An 18,579-nucleotide genomic window follows, 5' to 3' on the forward strand; every position below is an offset into this window, starting at 1 on the left:
AGAGCTTTCTCTGGAGCACCTCAATGGGTATATTTAGCATTATCCTGTGTATGGTTTGTAGAATAAAATTGAAACACGAAGGGAATTGAGGGAGGATGAAATTATTCTTGGAATGTAATTATTGCATTTGGTCAGTAATATGAAATGACCGCAGAAATCCAATTTCAATTTATTTCGAACATTTAGTATTCTTGAATCACTTTTATAATGGAATGAAATATAAGTCATTTTTTTATATTAAAAATCCCTAATACATAATTATTTAATTTTGTATTATTATTATTTTTATCTTTACAACAATGTTTTTTATTTGTTTTAATATTATTTTTTGGGTATTGTTATTTTTATTTTTATACTAATTATTATCTTTGAAATAATAATAATTATTTTCCTTTTTTGTTATTATTTTTATAGTAATAAATAATATTAGTTGTTATTATTATTTATTATTATTATTTTTAATAATTATTGTCCTTAAAATAGTAATAATTATTATTTTTGCACTTATTATTATTTTCCTCTTTGTTATTACTATTTTATAGTAATAAATATTATTATTAATTTTTTATTATTGTTATTGTGATTATTATTAATTCTCATTATTTTTATAATAATAATAACAATTGGCATTATTATTGTTGTTATTTTTATTTGATTATTAGTGTAACTATTGTTTTTTATTGTTGCTATTACTATTTTTATTATTTTTATAACATTTATTATCCTTAAAATAATAATAATAAAATTTCCCTTTTTATTATTATTATTAGATTTTATTATTTATAATAATTATTATCCTTCAAATAATCATAATAATAATAATTTGATCCTATGTTTTTGTTTATAATGTTCATGTTGTTAGTATTTTTTTGATCGTAATAAATATTATAATCAATTTTTGTTATTGTTATTGTAATTATTATTATTAGTGTAATTATTGTTTGTTGTTGTTATTACTAGTTTTTTTATATAATTATTATCCTTGATTTATTGTTATTATTATTATTATTATTATTATTATTATTATTATTATTATTGCTGCTCTTGTTGTTATCATTATTTTATAATAATAAATATTATTTTTATTGTAGCTATTGTTAGTCATTATTTTTTTATTGTTTTTATAGTAATTATCATCCTTAAAATAATAATAATTATTTTGATCTTTTTTATTATTAATATTGTTTTTATTGTTATTATTATTGTATAATCATAAATATTACTTATTATTATTGTAAGTACTATTAGTTGTTAGTAATTTTTATTATAATAGTAATAATAAGTAATATTATTAGCATTTGTTATTGTTTAAATTTTTTTATTATAATATTAATTTTAATCTATTTGAATTCTCGCAACCATAATTTTCCACTCGTAAAAATTATATTTCAATTAAAATATAATCTAATTTTTAATTCTTTAAATTAAATACAAAAATATAATTTCATTCTTGAGATTCGGTTCTACTCCAAATCTTATTTTGCAAACCGAACGAGGGCGTAGGCGGTCTCGGGTTGCAGTTGCACGCAAAAGACATTGAAGGAAGGTTTTCAAACCCTTATTGAGAGTACAGTTTAATTGTGTCATTTTGAAGGTTGCACTTCCAAACGGAGAGTAACAGATCAATTAATGGATGTGGATGTTGTGGACGTCAGCAGCAGCGATGACGAAAACGCCGCCGGAGCTGAAAGAAGGAGACCATTGTCGTCATCAAACGCCTTACCACTGCAAACCAAACAAGAAGTGCGGAGTTCTTCTGGAGCAAACCCTAGTGGTCCATCAGCACCGGCATCCATCAATGATAAGCAAAGCCTCGACTCGCGAAGCTTCTGGAGAGCAGGGGATTACAATGTTGGTCCTTCAAAATCCATTGCTTTCGAAGGTTGCACCTACTTCTACTTTTTTCAACTCTCTCTCTTTCTCTCTATTTGATCAACTGAATAGAGCTGTGTTTATTGGTTGGTATTTTAGGTCATCTGGAACACGCCCGTGTCCATCCAAAGTTTCTTCATTCCAATGCAACCTCGCATAAATGGGCTTTTGGAGGTAAAATTTCTTGTATGAAGAAGGGATAAAAAAGGAGAGTAAAAAATCCCACGTAACTGAACTCATAAATTATGTCTACTATGTTTTATTTTTTATATTTCATTTTTGCTCAACTTTTTTTTTTTTTGGCTAGGACGCCTGTTTTGCGCTTTGAAAGATTTTGGTTATGGGGCCATGAACTCGGAACTGTGTGATTTTGGATAAAACTTTATATAATTTTGTAACAGAATTTGTCCAAATTAATGCAATTTTATTATAATAGTCTGGAATTTGCATTCACAATTTGCTACTCTACGGTTTTATGTACCACCTAGCAATTATTTAAAAAAAAAATAATATACATTTTTTAAGAAAATAATCGCAGGTGATTATGCTAGAATCATTATGTCAATCACTGGCCACGAAACAGTGCTAGTGTCATTGCTTTTCCAACATGACCTATTTTGTAGAGATGATGTTTTAGGCTATCATTAAATGTTTTCATTTCTTTCATAGCTTAATTTTCGAGGGAAGTAAATTTAACCTTTGATTTTGACTTTTGATTAGTGGATATACTGGTGGGGTTTTTGAATTCTTTGAGTTGATAAAGATGAGGGATAAGTGTATTGATTAGTGTGAGAGTATTTATGTGCGCTGTTTGTGTCTGTAAATGTACATGTGTTATTTGACAGTATTGTACATAGATGTCATAGACATACTGCACAAACATGTAAACATGTATGTATTTTACGCATGTATGATGATGATGATGATGATCTTTATTCATTTCTTTGCCTGCAGCAATTGCTGAACTATTGGATAATGCTGTTGATGAGGTAATTGTTCTTAACATGTATGTGATTTATGTTGTGCCACTGTACTATAATTGCCATAGTACTTAGTTTATTTTATTTTTACATGACATGATTTTCCATGCAAATTGATGTCTTCTGCTGTGACCAATGTATAAAAAGTCTAGTTTATTTTATTTTTACATGACATGATTAACCATGCAAATTGACGTCTTCTGCTGTGACCAATGTATACCTATTACATAGATTGTATAAGGAAATTATGTTGCATCTATAAAAAATTACTTGACATTGGACACAAAATTGACTTGTTGAAATTTTGAGGTTTTAAATTTGACTCAAGCTCAGTTGAGCTAAGAGGTACTAATTGGGTCATGCACATCGCTATTCTGTTTTCAGATATCAAATGGTGCAACCTTTGTGAAGGTAGATAAAATTAACAATATGAAGGATAATTCCCCTGCTTTACTTTTCCATGGTATGGTGCTTGCATTTAATTATTTTCACTATTTAGACGGTGATTTGTAATTTTCTTCATGTTTTTTTTTTAAATAATTTGGATTGTTTTGTGCAGATGATGGGGGTGGAATGGATCCTGAACGTTTGAGGAAATGTATGAGCTTGGGTTACTCATCAAAAAAGTCAAACACAACAATTGGACAATGTAATTTTTGATGATATCATTTTCAATATTTATAATTTTGATAAATAGTGTATGCTATGGCTATAGAGTATCTGACCTCATTGGGCATCGTAGTAGCCCCAGCCATGCAGTGGTTATGGTGCACCATACAGGCCTTTGGGGGTGGGGGATTGGGGGTGGTTAAGAACTCATTCGAACCTGGTAGGCTTAGGGTTTGAAACAAGGACTCAAGGACCATTGTTTCTTGAGGTGCATATCCTTACTCTTCCCCCCGCCAAGGAATAGTTGGCTTGATGATTTTTTTTATTGGAAAATTACATTGTCTTGTGTGTTTATAATATTATGCTTCTCAGCCTCAGTCATTGTTCATGCAACTATGCATGTTAGATAGAGTGCCTTTTATATAGTTGAAGTTTTGTACTTTGCAAAATTAAAGACCATTGCATTTTCATGATTAATCTTGATATTTATAGCAGTTACTCAATTCCTTTCTGGCAGAACAAAATTGAGTATGTGTCATTGAGGGTGAATTGCGCATTGTCAGTCTGTAACAATATCTTCTTGTCCCTCTCCTTTTCAATAAACTAGTAAGCGAAGTAAATATTTTGCGGAAACCTTTTGCATCCTGAGCTAAGGATAGCCAACCATTTTCTAATTTCCCATTCCGATCTAGGCTGACTCATGGAACTTCAAAATTATCTAATAATCCAGCCAAATAGCAGGAGCAACAGAGGGAAAAAATGATTTCCATCTCTTTTTTCCTTTCACTCACCTTACTAGTATAAAAGCATTATTTTCCCTTTCAGAAAATGAGTTCATTGCTGAAATTTATCCAGCACTTAAGCTTTTTTAAAAGAAGAACCCATCCGTCAAGTTGACCTCTGAATCTGAAGGCGACTCTTTTCAGGAGCATATGCTTCCATGTGATCTTAAATATAACTACAAATTCCAGATTTATTGGTGATCTTCCATGGTGGTGATCTACCTTCTCCGAAGCCTATTGTCAATGAAAAACATATACTTCATTGGTCACTTGTCAATAATGTCTCACTTGTGGTGTCTTTTGGCATATGAATCTTCTCCTACACATTACAACAGCTCCATATTTTTTGCCTGGAGAAATCCTCATGACATTTTTACATTCTTAATGCAAACCTAATGGTTCAAAAAGTGAAATGGAGTTTGTTTATTAAAGAAACTTATCCATTTTGATAAGTAGCATGAAATTCGCATTTAGGGTTTTCTTTGAACAACTTGTGGCATGTATGGTAGTTGAAGTAATCAGTAGGAACCCCTGCCTTGATTCCATGAAATATGCAAGTTAAGTCTATTGTGAATCCAATTCTTGGAGGTGTGAGGTGTTCTCTTTACTTTTTTTTTGAATATTTAGTTATTCTCCTAGCATTGAAATTGTGAGATCCTTCCATGTTTCTGTTGTACTTGATGCTTATTGAGGATGTATGTTCCAGATGGTAATGGATTCAAGACAAGTACTATGCGACTTGGTGCTGATGTTATTGTTTTCAGTCGTGCAAATCATCCTAGGTATTTTTCCTCCCCTCGTATTGGATCATGTAGCGTACTTTCTTATCTTTGAAGTTGCATGTGGATTGTGCATATGATTTTTTTTTTTTCAATTTCATTCATAATCTTTTTTAAGGGACACCATTGTCGAGAGGTCATCCGAGATTGGGTGGCTGTACTAAGTTGATGTTAATATATATATATATTTTAATGTTCTCATGGGTGAGGACTTCTTGTTCTTCTTTACTATGTCCATTTCTCCTTGATGTCTTCAATAAAGCTTCTTTTTCTATGAAAAATGAACTTGCATTTGTAATTTTGTCATTGAGCAATTTGAATGTCATTCTAGTGTTTTTTGAGTTTGGTAGTTTTGGTTCATCGAGTGCTTGTATTTTCTTTGGAAAATAATATGATATACCTCATTTTTGCTGAAGAACGACTAGCTATGGTTGAATTGCAGGTAGGGGTGTTCATGGGTCAGGTTGGGTTGGATTGAGCCCAAAATTCCAACCGACTCAACCTCGTTGGTTTGGTGAAAATCCAATCCTAAGTTAAGCCGTTAACTATATAGTTTGGTTCAGTTTGGTTGTCGGTTGAATTTGGTTGGGTTGCTGGTTTGGCTTTTTTTGGAGAAGAACAAGAAAAATAATGCAAAAGGAATATGTGAGATTAAAATTTGCAAACTAAGATATGTCACCTTAAAAACATTAGTGTGAAAAATGCCATTTAAGCAAAATATATGTTTGATTTCTCTTTAAAAATATATAGTATTAACTAGCTTACTTCTATAGTTAAGTCCCATTATTATTTTACATTTATATCATTTACATTCAGTTTGGGTCGGGTTGGGTGGGTTGCACACTCAACTCGTAACTCAAACCATATATTTAAGTTATACATAAATTGGACCTGCCAACCAATCCACATGTAGTTCGAAACCATTTCTTTTGGTCAGGTTGGCTTGGTTTGGGTGGATTGGGCGGGTCTTTGAACAGCCCTCATTGCAGGGGTGGTTATATCGACATTCAGAATGACCTTAGGTTTGGTTAACCTCACATTTGGCAGGTGGATTCTGCCATGCTCACTGTGGAACGATACTAACTGCTGGTAAACTCATTGGTAGTACCCTCTAGGGTAGCTCTTGCACAGAAGTGATGCGCCTACACTTCGCCAAAAGTGAAAAAGGCTTGCTTGGACCTTGAGTTGGCAATTCCCACTTATTTCGTATAATGGGGACTCAACACAATCCCATCGTGTTAAAACTTGTTTAGAGAAATTGATTGCATTCAAAAGAGATGGGTTGACGTTTCCTGACTTGAATATAACAATGCAAAAAAATTCTGATCATGGTCAAGACTTGTGATTTGATAATCTAGGAAAACTTTGGAAATAATAATGCAACATTAGCAGAGATCTTGTGCTATGCACATGTTTAAAATTTTTATATTTTAAATTCATAATAAATGTATAGTAATTTTAATTTGAGTACAACATTTAATATAGTAGGATTCTGTTGATAGTACAAATGTATTCATTTGGATTAAAAAAAAGTGTGTATACTAAAATTAATATATATAATTTGGAATAATTGAAGTACATAACTTAATAAATTAATTTTAAGTTATTGCTGAGATTAATAATCAAATAAAAAACATTAAAAATACTTGATAATTAATGCGTATGTGAAAATTTTCTAAAAATTCAAGGAGATTTTTTTTTTGCATTTAGAATATTTGCTTTTTAAATGAAAAATTTTAAAAATTTCTTTATAAACCCAAATATTTTTCAAAGAAAAAAAAATGTTTTCCATCCCTAAGTTTTCGCCAAGTTTCATTGCTCCCTAAATATTCAATTGTTTCGATAGCCCCATAAATTTTCTATTATGCTACAACAACCCCGTCTGACGTCAATTTGCATGAATAGACCATACAAATGCCAAAATTGTTTTTATTTTGTGGAAATTTTTTTTTTAAAATTTTATATTTGCTGTATATGGCATTTAATAATGAAAATTTATATTATTAATTTTACTAAAATGCTCTTAAATTATGGGCTTAATCTCTGAGCAAATAGTTAATTTATCTTACAACTTGAAAAAATGAGAGTAGAAACATGACAAAAGGGTCAATTTGTCTTGGTAAGTGAGGCCAAATTTGTCAATTAGGTGTTTTATTAATGCAAATTAAAGACAAAGTGAGAGATTGAAACAAAGTAAGAAGTTCAACGATGATTTTGAAAGCAAATTAAAAAATATATAGGGCAAATTGAAACAATTGAAAATTTAGGGGCCACATCAAAACTATATTAAAACTTTAAGGGTGAAACTTATAATTTGCCCACTTTTCTTGTCTAAAAAAAATTAATACTAAAATTACTAAATATTTTATTGTAAAAAATGATTGAATGGATAATGTACAATTGCATTTAACATACCTTCTTATTGGAGTGTAATTTGTTCAACTTAATCATTTACAACAAACACCAACAACAATAACAACAAAAAACCAAGTCTAATGTCCCGCTAGGTGGGTCGCCTACATGAATTGCTTGATCTTGGCCAATTTCCTTTGACAATTTGAGGGTTATTAAATTATTATGCATTCTCATCCCAAGTTATTTTAGGTCTACCCCTATCCCTTCCAAGTTATTTTAGGTCTAACCCAACTAATAGTAACTAGCTCACTCCTACATTGCACTTGACCAAACCATCTCACCCCATCTTATCTTGGTGCTTTGTCCGGCATACTGTGAATTTATTCCTTAATTTATCTTTTAACATTATACCACTCATCTACCTCAACATTCTCATTTTGACAACTTTTACTTATTGAATATGACGTTCCTTACTTGCCTAACATTTTGATCCATATAGCATAGTTGGTCATGAAGGGTATGCCATGATCATACAACACAATTAGAACACTTCACCATTTTACCATGCTTTAACTCTATGCATTACATCTTCTTCTATTTCTCTACGTAACAGATCCAAGGTATCAAAATCTGCTAGTGCTATTAATTTCTTTATCATCAAGTTTAATCTTTTTTCTAATATTCCTCCTACCATAACTGGAATTATATTTCATATATTTTGACTTTTGCCTACTTATCCTAAAATCTCTAGACTCTAAAGCTTCTCTCCATACTTCTAACTTAGATTTTACTTCACCCTAATTTCATAAATCAAGAAAATATCAACTGCAAGCAATACATAAACCTCATATTTGATACTCCTAGTAAGTTGATCCATCACTAATGCAAAAAGAGGCTCAGAGCAGAACTTGGTTAGAGATTTCCTAGATTCCCCACATGTAGTCCTAACGCCAATCATTATTCTATCATTTTACATATCCTTAATGATATTGGTATAGTTACTATGTACTCTTATTTTATGGAACTCAGAACTTCCTAGGTACCCTATCAGCTTTCTCTAAGTCAATAAAATCTATGTGCAAGCCCCTCTTTTTTTTTTCCTAAACTTTTTCATTAATCTTCTTAAAATGTATGTAACTTCTATTGTCAACCTCCCAAGCATAAAACCAAGCTAATTTTTTGAAACCTTTTTTTTTAACTTGATCTTTATTCAATTACCATTTCCATAATCAAACATTTAATTCCATGATAATTATCACAATTTTGAATATTCCTTTATTTTGCATATAGTTGTTAAGGTGTTTTTCCTCCATCAGTTTGACATTTTCTTAGCTCTCATAATCATGTTAAATAAATTAGGTAACCAAATAATTCCTTTATCATGTAGGCATTTCCAAACTTTAATTGGGATGTCATCTGGTCCTACATCTTTTTCATTTTTCATCTTTTTTTAATGTGAGCTTATCTTCATTAAATATGTTTGTCAATAAATATCAAAATTTTAGCCTTTTCCTTATTTCTAAGTCTAATCCTTTTAATTTTTGGTTAGCAAAGTAAAGAATAATTTTTAAAAATAAAAAAGACTTGCACATCAAGGGGGTGCCAGCAAAAACAAAAAAGATCAATACAACCATTATGTAATACATCAAGGAATCGAGGATTACACAAATGTCCCTCCCAAGCAGCCACTTTACCAATTAGAGATCGTGGATACCCAATTGTCCATGACAGCTCGAAGAAGAAACCATTCCTTCAAAAGCCCTTTTGTTCTTTTCTTTTCAAACTGCCCAAAAAATAGCAAGGGGAATGAGAGAAAGTGCCCTACTTTTAAACTTATTTGAGCCAATCCTTTTCCAAGCCAAATCTCGCCCTCTACAGAAGCTGCAGTGACCCACTTTTGTTTGACCATGGAAATAGCCAAACTTCAGACCAGAAGTTCTTGGTCCAATGATAGTGCAGAAGGATGTGCTCCACTGATTCAGCTTCTTCAAGGCGCAAGAAACACCTATCCACAAGAGACAAGCCCTTTTTTTTGAAGGTTATCATAAGTGAGGATCTTCCTAAGATTCAAGTGCAGCCTCCCACGTGAAAAAAGCAACCTTTGATGAGGCTGCTGTTTTCCTGCTTCCAAGGAAAATCGTTGCCACTCTACGCCAGGTAGCTAAAGTGTTTATAATAAGATTTGACTCTGAAAAATTCCATCCATGTTCAAGGACCACTTGGGCTTATTGGAGGTGGCCTAGCATTGAATATTGTAAGGGCTATCATGGAAATTTGTCAGAGTATCAATCTCCCAATCAAAAACATTTCTAATCAAGGGAACTTTCTGGAAGGTCCGATGACTCCCATGATTAGTGAGGTCCAGGGGCTGATAAATGAGGGCGTCTTTATCACAGGCAAGCCTGTAGATAGATGGGTATTTAGAGCTGAGCTGGGATTTGCCGCACCAAAAATATCATGCCAAAAAAACACGTCCTCCCCATTCCCCACGTGAAAATGAATGTGAGGAAAGAAATTCTCCCACCTTCTCCTGATAAATTTCCAAATACTTGTACCATAGGCTACAGTCACTTCTTTTGAGGCCAAGCCATTGTGATGGAGACCATATTTAGTAGCAATCAATTCCCTTCAGAAAAAATTTTCTCTGACATTGACCTCCAAAGCTACTTCCCCAAAAGCACCTTATTAAAAGTGAGAAGGGATTTGAGGCGAAGACCTCCCTCTTCCATGGGATATTTAACAACTTCCCATCTAAAAAGATGCTATTTGAATTCCTCTCTTGTGTTCCTCCATAGAAATCTTCTTTGAATACCTTCCAGTCCCTTGGTAACGGCACTAGGGATGGTAAAAAGAGACATAAGATAGACAGTGAGGTTGGCTAAGGTGCTTTTAATGAGCTTGAGTCTGTCACCCTTTGACAGGTAATTCCTTTTCCAACTGGTCAGTTTCCTTTCAATTCTGCTAACTATGGGGTCCCAAATTTTATTATCTTTGAACTTGGCTTCCATGGGGAGGGCAAGGTAAGTAATAAGAAGGATTCTTATGATTGCAGCCTAAAAGGCCTGCTAGTATGGGCCCACAATCACAAGGCCCCAAAGGAATGATTTCACTTTTGTCCAAATTCACCTTTAAACCTGTGGCTGCATCAAACTTGAGTAGGATGCAACTAAAGAGTATGAATTTTCTCAGGTTTTTCCTCACAGAAAATGATAGTATCATCTGCCAAAAGAAGATGGGAGACTACCAGATCTTTGCTATTTCCTCCGATGCTAAGCCCCTTGAGTAGGCCATCTTTGTTGGCTTTGATTATCACATGGCTCAAAACTTCCATAACCATGATAAATAGAAAGGGCAAGATGGAGTCTCCTCTTCTCAAACACTCTGAAAATCTGAAAAACTCTTTAGGAAGCCATTTATGAGCACTGTGAACGAGGGTGTAGAGATATATTGACTGATCCAACTACACCAGATTTCCCTAAAGCCCATCCTCAGGATATAAAGCTGACAATTCCAGTTCACATGGTAAAATGCCTTTTCCATGTCTAGCTTACAAAGCTCTCCTCTTTCCCCACCTTTTAAGTAGGTGTCGGCAACTTCGTTCACAATGAGGGAAGCATCGATGATTTGTCTGCATACAACATAAGCATGCTGGTATTTCCCAATGACTTCTGAAATTGCAATTTGAGCCTAGCTGCAAGAACTTTGGAGAGAAGTTTATACAAGCTGCCAACAAGGCCGATGGGATGGAAATCTTTGATGTTTAAAGCCCCCACTCTTTTAGGGATCAAGGAAACAAAGTTTGAATTAATGCAAGACACTAGTATGCATGAATTGTGGAAGGCTTTGAAGACTCCCATTATATCTGGCCCGAGAATGTCCTAGTTCATTTGGAAGAACGCCATGTTAAAGACATCAGGTCTAGGGGCTTTGTCCCCATGGTGGCTTTTGAGGGCTATCACAGTCTCCTCTTCCTTAAAAGGCCTGTTGAGCCACCGAGCATTGAGAAGTTCAGCTTATTGAAAGAAATACCATTTACTGTTGGTCTCCAGGACTTCCACTCAGTATGCAGATTCCTCTAGAAATTGCAAATACTCTATCCCCTTCTTCCACAAGGAGCTCGCCCTCTACTTTGAATTTGGTTAACAAGTTGAATCTGTATTGCGCAATAGCAGCTCGGTGGAAAAAACTGGCACTCTTGTCCCCTTCCTTCAACCGAAGGGCCCTAGATTTTGTCTCCATGCGATTTCCTCCAAAGTCATGACCTCGGTGGGGCTTTTTTGAGGGTAACTCTTCTGGATCTGTTCCTAGTATTTAGCCCCCTCTAAGCTCCTGGGTGTCTAGCTCCTTAATATCATTCAAGATCTCATTCTTCTTTAGAGTGATATTGCCAAATATATTTTATTCCACCACTTTAGTTTCTCTTCAGTAATTTCAGTTTTGAGGGAACCACAAAGCTGGCCTTCCCTTCTGAGTCTCAGATCTGCATGTCATACCACAATTCTTAACCAGATCTTCAAAACCTCTGTGCTTAAGCCTCATATTCTCAAAATGGAAAGGGGTTGGCCCCCACTTGATTCCTCCTGTGTCAAGTAAGATGGGAAAGTGATCTTAGATGGGCTGAGGGAGTAAGGAATGTGTAGCTTTTGTGTGATGTTCCTCCCAATCAGAGGAAATTAGAAATCTGTCAATCCTTTAATGTGAGGAAGAGTTTTGAATTTGACCATGTGAAATAATCGCTGATGAGGGGAAGGTCAATGAGGGAATAATCATTCGCGAAGGCATGAAACTCTTACATGCTGGAAGATTTCGACTTTAGAGGATGTCCAATTTATCTATAATCATCGTGAGCTCATTCTATCAGAGATGCCTGGAAGAGCCTTCCCCTGGACCATAAGCCCGGTGAAAATCCATGAACAACTGTCATCTAGTTTTGAACAAGGGTACCAAGAAGGTATTGATGGAATTATCCAACAAATTCACAACCAAATCATTCCACATGATGAGAATACCTCCTGCAGTGCCTTTGGCATTTAACGCAATCCATTTGCAGCTTTTTAACCCCCATAAGCTATTCAACAATCAGCAGTTTAGAGATTCAACCTTGGTTTCCTGAAAGCAGGTAACATGCCCTTTCAGTTGTTAAGAAACAACCTTATAACAGCCCCCTTGGTTTTATCATTCAGCCCTCGCATGTTCCTTGTTGGCAATACAGCTTTGATTTTATCCTATTGGATTCCTGCAGTTATAGAAGGGCTATCAGACTGAGAAGACTACCTGTTCAGGTGAATTTTTGTAATATTCGCTCTCTATGTTGGTCAGTAGGGGTGACAAAATGGGTTAACGGGCCAGGTTCAGGAGGATCATAAACGGGTCAGGGTTAAACATGTTTGGGTTGACTCGTTTATTAATGGGTCACTACAAGGTAAACCCTAACCCACCCATTTAATAAACGGGTCACCTGTTTTAAAAAATATAATTTATTTATTTAATTTTTTTTTAAACATGTCATATAAAATAACTTTTTTTTATTTATTTAAAAACAATCCATTTGGCTCCAGGCGGCCCTGGGTGCTCCTCCTTGATGGGCGATTTCTACAAGCTTGGCCCGTGGCACATAACTCCTCACAGGAAAAACGTCAAACACCTTGCGCTCGAACCCAATCCTGGATCTTGGAACCACATCTTCGGCTTTGATTCGAGTTCCAGTACTCAAGCAAAGTCGAATAGAAATTACTCCCTAGAATGCGCAGTTCTCCTTTGGTTCTTCTCTTCCGTTGCTGAAAGAGTGAGCTCTTCGCTGAAACGAACGCCGAACAGCACTATGGATATCCACCGTCCGAGTGTCGTGAGGGAGGGAGCTTTCAGAAGAATCAGACCATCGACCACTGCTCACCATCGTGAGCTTTTAGAAGAATCAAATCACCGACCACCGACCACTGCTCACCGTTGTGAGGGAGGGAGCTTGGTGTTGGTGTGAGGTGTGCTGTTAATCCTAAAATTCAGGTACTTCCAGCCTCAAGCTTTGCCACTTCCCAGTTTGGGTCTTTCTGTGTTCTGTAACTGTTATGGCTGCAATGAAGGAGTTGGGCGTGGTAGATGAATTTGTGATTCCCTCCTAGAAATTGTATTTGCTTGTTAAACTGGTTGATAAAGTCGGTGTGCTGGGCAGACAGGCGCTGCCAGTGGAGTGCAGGAGTGGAATAGACGAATAGTGGATAGAAATTAGGATTTCATGTGTAATGTGTTTATATAGTAGGCAGTGGGTGACCCGATGCGAACCTGGGTTGATCCATTTATATATGAGGCAGTTCCGGGTTGACCCGTTTATAAATGGGTCGGCATGTATAAAGCCCAAACCTGGTTTAAATAGGCGGGTCACGGGTCACCCGTCGGGTTTCGACCCGTTTTGCCACCCCCTATTGGCCAGTTGGACTTGGTTATATTGCTAGTTCAGTTGGATTCCCTCTTTGTCTAAGTTCCACAAAGTAGATGAAGAACTTCAACATTTGCCAGGATTTGTATCGAGATTGACTGTTATGTAGATTTACTTACAATTGTGAGGTTATGACTCTTGGGAAAGAATCAGTACGTGAGGAATTGAATATACTTGGGTGCTTGGCCAGTGATTGTAAGGATGAGATGAAATGCATTTAAAAGAAGCAGAATAATGCTGTCAAGATTTTTTTCTTAATGAATTGAATAAAGGGAATGGCACTGACTTTCACAAGGATTGGGGTGGTATTGAAACCTCTAATTCTTTCTTGAATCCTAAATGATGTTGATGAAAAGGGTAAGGATCTTGTTTGACCCTCCGATATTAAGTGCTCTTCAGTCAAAGCCGTGCATGACTCTCTGGTATTTACCGAAATGACTAAGGAACAAGTCTCTACCGAGGCTAAATGTGAGATGGAAGAATTTGCTTCTATAGGCTACTGGTGAAGTGCCTACTATATCTACTTCTGGTGCAATTGGTTCTCCAGTAAGCAACAAAGCTCTTTCTTGCTAGTTCAGGTTTTCATTGCGGAGGGAAAGTTTATCTTATATTTGCAATTTACATAGTAATGGGAGTGGAATTGTTGTCTGTTCTGATAAGAATCCATTGCTTCATGTATAAATCTGTTAAGGGAGGGACTAGAAGTTAATAACTCTGATAAAACTCCTTCTTTGCAGATTACTGGATCTTCTGGTGATTGGGGTGGTGTTTTTAAAGTTTACCTGGAAATGGGGGGTGATGCTGATTAAAGTGCTTAATCTCATATTACTGAGGGGATGATTCTTGAAAGCAGCCTATTGGGAATAAGAGAGGAAGGAAGCAAGGGTGACCCTTGCTCTCTAAGACAAAAGTCATGGAGAGAATAAAAACCCTAACCATTCAAATGACTAATCTTGTCAGTTGGAACATGTGGGTGTAAATGAGACCTTTTCAAGCAAAAAGAAGGCAGTAAAGTCATTAAAAAGCATTCTCTTAGTCTGATTGATATTTGCAAAAATAAAGTGAAGCCTGCAATTTTTTTTTTTAAAGATTTCATAAAAAATCCAAAAGAATTGGGTTTTTTTTCACAATTACAGTGCTGCTGCTTATCTGTGTAGGATGTGGGTGGGACGACTGGAATATAATCACCTTATCATCAATATTATTGAGGTTATGACTTCATCTCAGTGTATTTCTCTAAAGATTGAAATTCAAAATGTATCCTGCTGTTGGATCCCTTCCATTCATGCTTCAAATTGCTTAGGGAGGGAAATCTCTTTGGAATCAGCTTGTCGTGTTCTCTAAACAGAAAAGATCCCCGGTTTGATTTAGTGGATTATAATACTGTTAACAGGTGTAATGAAAGTAATTTGCATGATTCTTGTTACTAACATGTCGGGAATTGATGAGTTTGAGAATTTTCTTATTCTTACTGGTCTTGAAGATTTCCCTTTCTCTGGGCCTTTCTACACTTGCCTGACTAAAAATAGTTCTGGCTTTTCTAGAAAGTTTGATAGAGTTCTAACAAATCAGAGATCAGCCATGCAATACCAAATTTCAATCTTTTTAGTTTATTTTCTCTCTCCTGGTATTTGGAGCATAGTCTTGCTTTGGTTCATCTTCATTCTGGAAAGAAGATTGGTGGTTCTTATTTGCCTCTTAAGATTTTAATTTGCTGTGTAAGCATCCTGACTTCCTTTCTATGGTTGAGAGGGTTTGGAGCACAAGTGCTCTTAGTTCTCCTATGTTTGTGCTTCGTAAAAAGTTAAAGCTTTCAAAAAAGCACTCAAGCAATTATTATCTAAAATGAATGGAAAAATTAAGGCAATGAAGGATGGTTTGGATAAATTTCAGTTGAATATGTTAGTCTCAGATTGAGGATTCTGTTGTATCTGAAGATAAAGACAATGAAGGATGGTTTGGATAAAGTTCAGTTGAATATGTTATAGTCTCAGATTGAGGATTCTGTTGTATCTGAAGATAAAGCTTAGCAATGACATTATTTGGAGCTTGTTATGTTGATGAGAAGATCCTAAGACAAAGGTGAAGGGTGGTTGCCATAGGTTCTCAGAACCACAAGTTTTTCTCCCTTAATGATAACTCAAAAAGAGTAAGAATTGAGAAATGAGGACAGGGTCCTATATGATAAAGAGGTGATTAGGCTTGAGAATTTTGTTTAAATTAAGAATGAATTCTGAATTTTTATACTTGGTTGGAACAGATTATAGTGATCCCATTTCCTGTGCTTCTGATTTTTTTAAGGTTCGTCTTATCTTCTCCTGGTCTGACAGAGAGAAACACATCCTTATTAGCTCAGTTGAGAAAGAAGTCAGGAAGGCCTTTTGTTTTTTTATTTTCCCCTTAGGAGGATCTTTTTATTCTCCTCTTGTAGTTCTTTCCTCTACAATGAAATATCGTTTCTTTGTCCTATAAAAAAAAATAACTCAGGAAGACCATGTTGTCATTCTTGTATGACAAAGCCCCTGGGCGTGACAGTTTTAATGCTTTGTTCTTTAAATTCTGTTGGCATATTGTTGAAGGTGATTTTGGGGCTGCTTTCTGCCCTTCCTTCTTTTGGAGTTTAAAGCTTCCCAAGCAGATTAATACTGCACTGTTTAGTCAGGTTCCTAAGGTTAAGAATCGTACTTATGCTTGTGGTTTTCGTCATATAGCTTGTTGCAACATTCTTTACAAATGCTTGACTAGGATAATGGCAAATAAAGTGCAATCCTGTTTTGTTACTTTTATTATTACTTGTCAGACTCCCTTCGTAAAGGGGATATGCAACCAGGATAATATGCTTTTGGCATGAGAACTGCATCATAATTACCATGTAGACAAAAATCTCCTAGATTTTGCTCTCAAAGTGTACTTAAGGCTTTTGGTTTTGTTTATTAGGATTTCATCATTATGCTGCTTTCACCATCTCCCCTCAATTTTTGTAAGTTGGATTCAGGGGTGTAGTTCCATTCCTCGTTTCTCCCTCTCAATTAATGGCTCTATGGAAGGGTTTTCACAAATCAAAGAAAAGGTTAGGACATGGGTACCCTATTTCCCCTTACCTCTTTGTCATGGTTATGGAAGTTCTCACAGAACTCCTCAAAAGAGCATCTTCTATTGGCAGCTCAACTTTCCATAGCAAATGTAGTAAGGTTGCTATTCCGACTTTGTTTTGCTGATGGTATCCTTACTTTTGCGCATGGTGTTATGACTTTACCTATCAGCATTTGAAATATCTTGTATTTTTTTCACATCCGTAAAGGTTTGACAAGTTGGAGCTTTTTGGTGCTGGAAATTCTTGCCCTATCAAACAGGAAATTATTCACCTTCTGTGATTCCTGAGGGTTCTTGTCAGTTGTAAACTACCTTGTTCTACAGTTGGTTATTAGAAAAAGTCTGTAAATTTTATTGTGAGCAGCTTATTGATAAGATTTCAGGAAAAATTCAGTCATGGACTCGCAGACACCTTTCCTGTGCTGGCAGGCTTTAGTTAGTTAAATATTTGCTTCAGAGCATTTAGGGCTATTGGTGTTCTGCTCTTGTTCTCCCCAAAGCTGTAATGGGGGGATAGGAACAGAGGTTTAAAGATTTCTTGTGGAAAGAAATTGATTGGAATTGATGGTTGCAAAGTTAATTGGTTTGATACTTGTATGTCTTACAATAAAGAGGGATTGGGTTTACATTAGTTGCTGAGTGTAACAAAGGTTCAATTTTCTGAATGCAAAGGAATAGCTTTGCTTCTAATTCTTATGGGTTACCTGGATTCATGCTGGAGGGAGAAACTCGTGGTCTCTTAAAATCCTCTGCAAATGCACTTGGACTTGGAAAAGGATCTTGGCTGCTATAGTGCTATGGAGGATGTTTATTCTTTATTTAAAGTCATATTGGCAATGGAAGATCTGCTAGCCTGTTTTTTGATTTATTGGCATTCTTCTAGTTCCTCATTAGTTTCTTATGGTGCTCAGTTGCCTGATGAATTTGGCTTCCTTGTGATGCTAAGGTTGCTGACATACTAGCAAATTCTTCTTGGGTTTGGCCAAGGATGTTGTCTGGGACAATAGCTGATATCAAAGCCAAAATGCCCGTTGGTTTCTTTCCCCGTGAGAATGCAGCAGATAAAATGATCTGGGACCCTCGTCCCACCGATGTTCATTCTTTAAATTTTTCTTGGGATTGGTTGAGACACAAGAATCCAGTTATTTGTTGAGCTTCTTTAGTGTGGTTTAAGAAGCATGTTCCTGAACATGCTGTTTTGCTGGCTGATTATCTTAAGAAGAATTACTACATCGGATTAGCCGTACAATGGGGTAAGTCAACTACTTCAACATGCAGACTATGTACTGCTAACAGAAATCAAGGATCATATTTTTTTGACTGCAAGTTCTGTTTGGAGATTTATTATAATTCTCTTGCTACTTTGGGTATTCAAAGGAATTGTCATGGTCAGGATTTTGAGTTTCAGTGGTTCACCTCTCTGGGCCCTAGCAAATTTAATTCCTCTGTGATCTGTAAAATGGCTTGAGCAATTTGGAGAGCGAGGAACTCAAAACTATATGAAAGATTATCTTTGGGCATTGACACTGTTGTTCGAAGGATTCTTTTTAACAGTAGCGGTAGATTATGGGTTTAAAGGGCTTTGATGGTTGTAATTTTCTTTTTACTGTTGTGGGGCTAGTATGAATGCCTTTGTTTTGTTTCTTATATACTTCCCCCTTGTGCTTAATGCACCT

At 35.4% G+C, this 18,579-nt stretch overlaps 1 protein-coding gene across 1 annotated transcript in view; it reads left to right on the top strand.

Annotated features, from left to right (window-relative positions):
* Positions 1-1,449: 1,449 nt before the first annotated feature.
* Positions 1,450-18,579, top strand: part of LOC131160808 (protein MICRORCHIDIA 2-like) — a 76,533-nt gene continuing 59,403 nt past the window's right edge. The window contains exons 1-6 of the mRNA XM_058116692.1: positions 1,450-1,882; positions 1,972-2,046; positions 2,827-2,861; positions 3,237-3,315; positions 3,412-3,501; positions 4,950-5,025. Of these exons, the coding sequence (XP_057972675.1) occupies positions 1,630-1,882; positions 1,972-2,046; positions 2,827-2,861; positions 3,237-3,315; positions 3,412-3,501; positions 4,950-5,025 (608 nt within the window). The 5' untranslated portion in view covers positions 1,450-1,629. The remainder of the gene's footprint in view (positions 1,883-1,971; positions 2,047-2,826; positions 2,862-3,236; positions 3,316-3,411; positions 3,502-4,949; positions 5,026-18,579) is intronic.

Source organism: Malania oleifera, chromosome 1 (genome assembly GCF_029873635.1).
Source record: "Malania oleifera isolate guangnan ecotype guangnan chromosome 1, ASM2987363v1, whole genome shotgun sequence".
NCBI lineage: Eukaryota > Viridiplantae > Streptophyta > Magnoliopsida > Santalales > Ximeniaceae > Malania > Malania oleifera.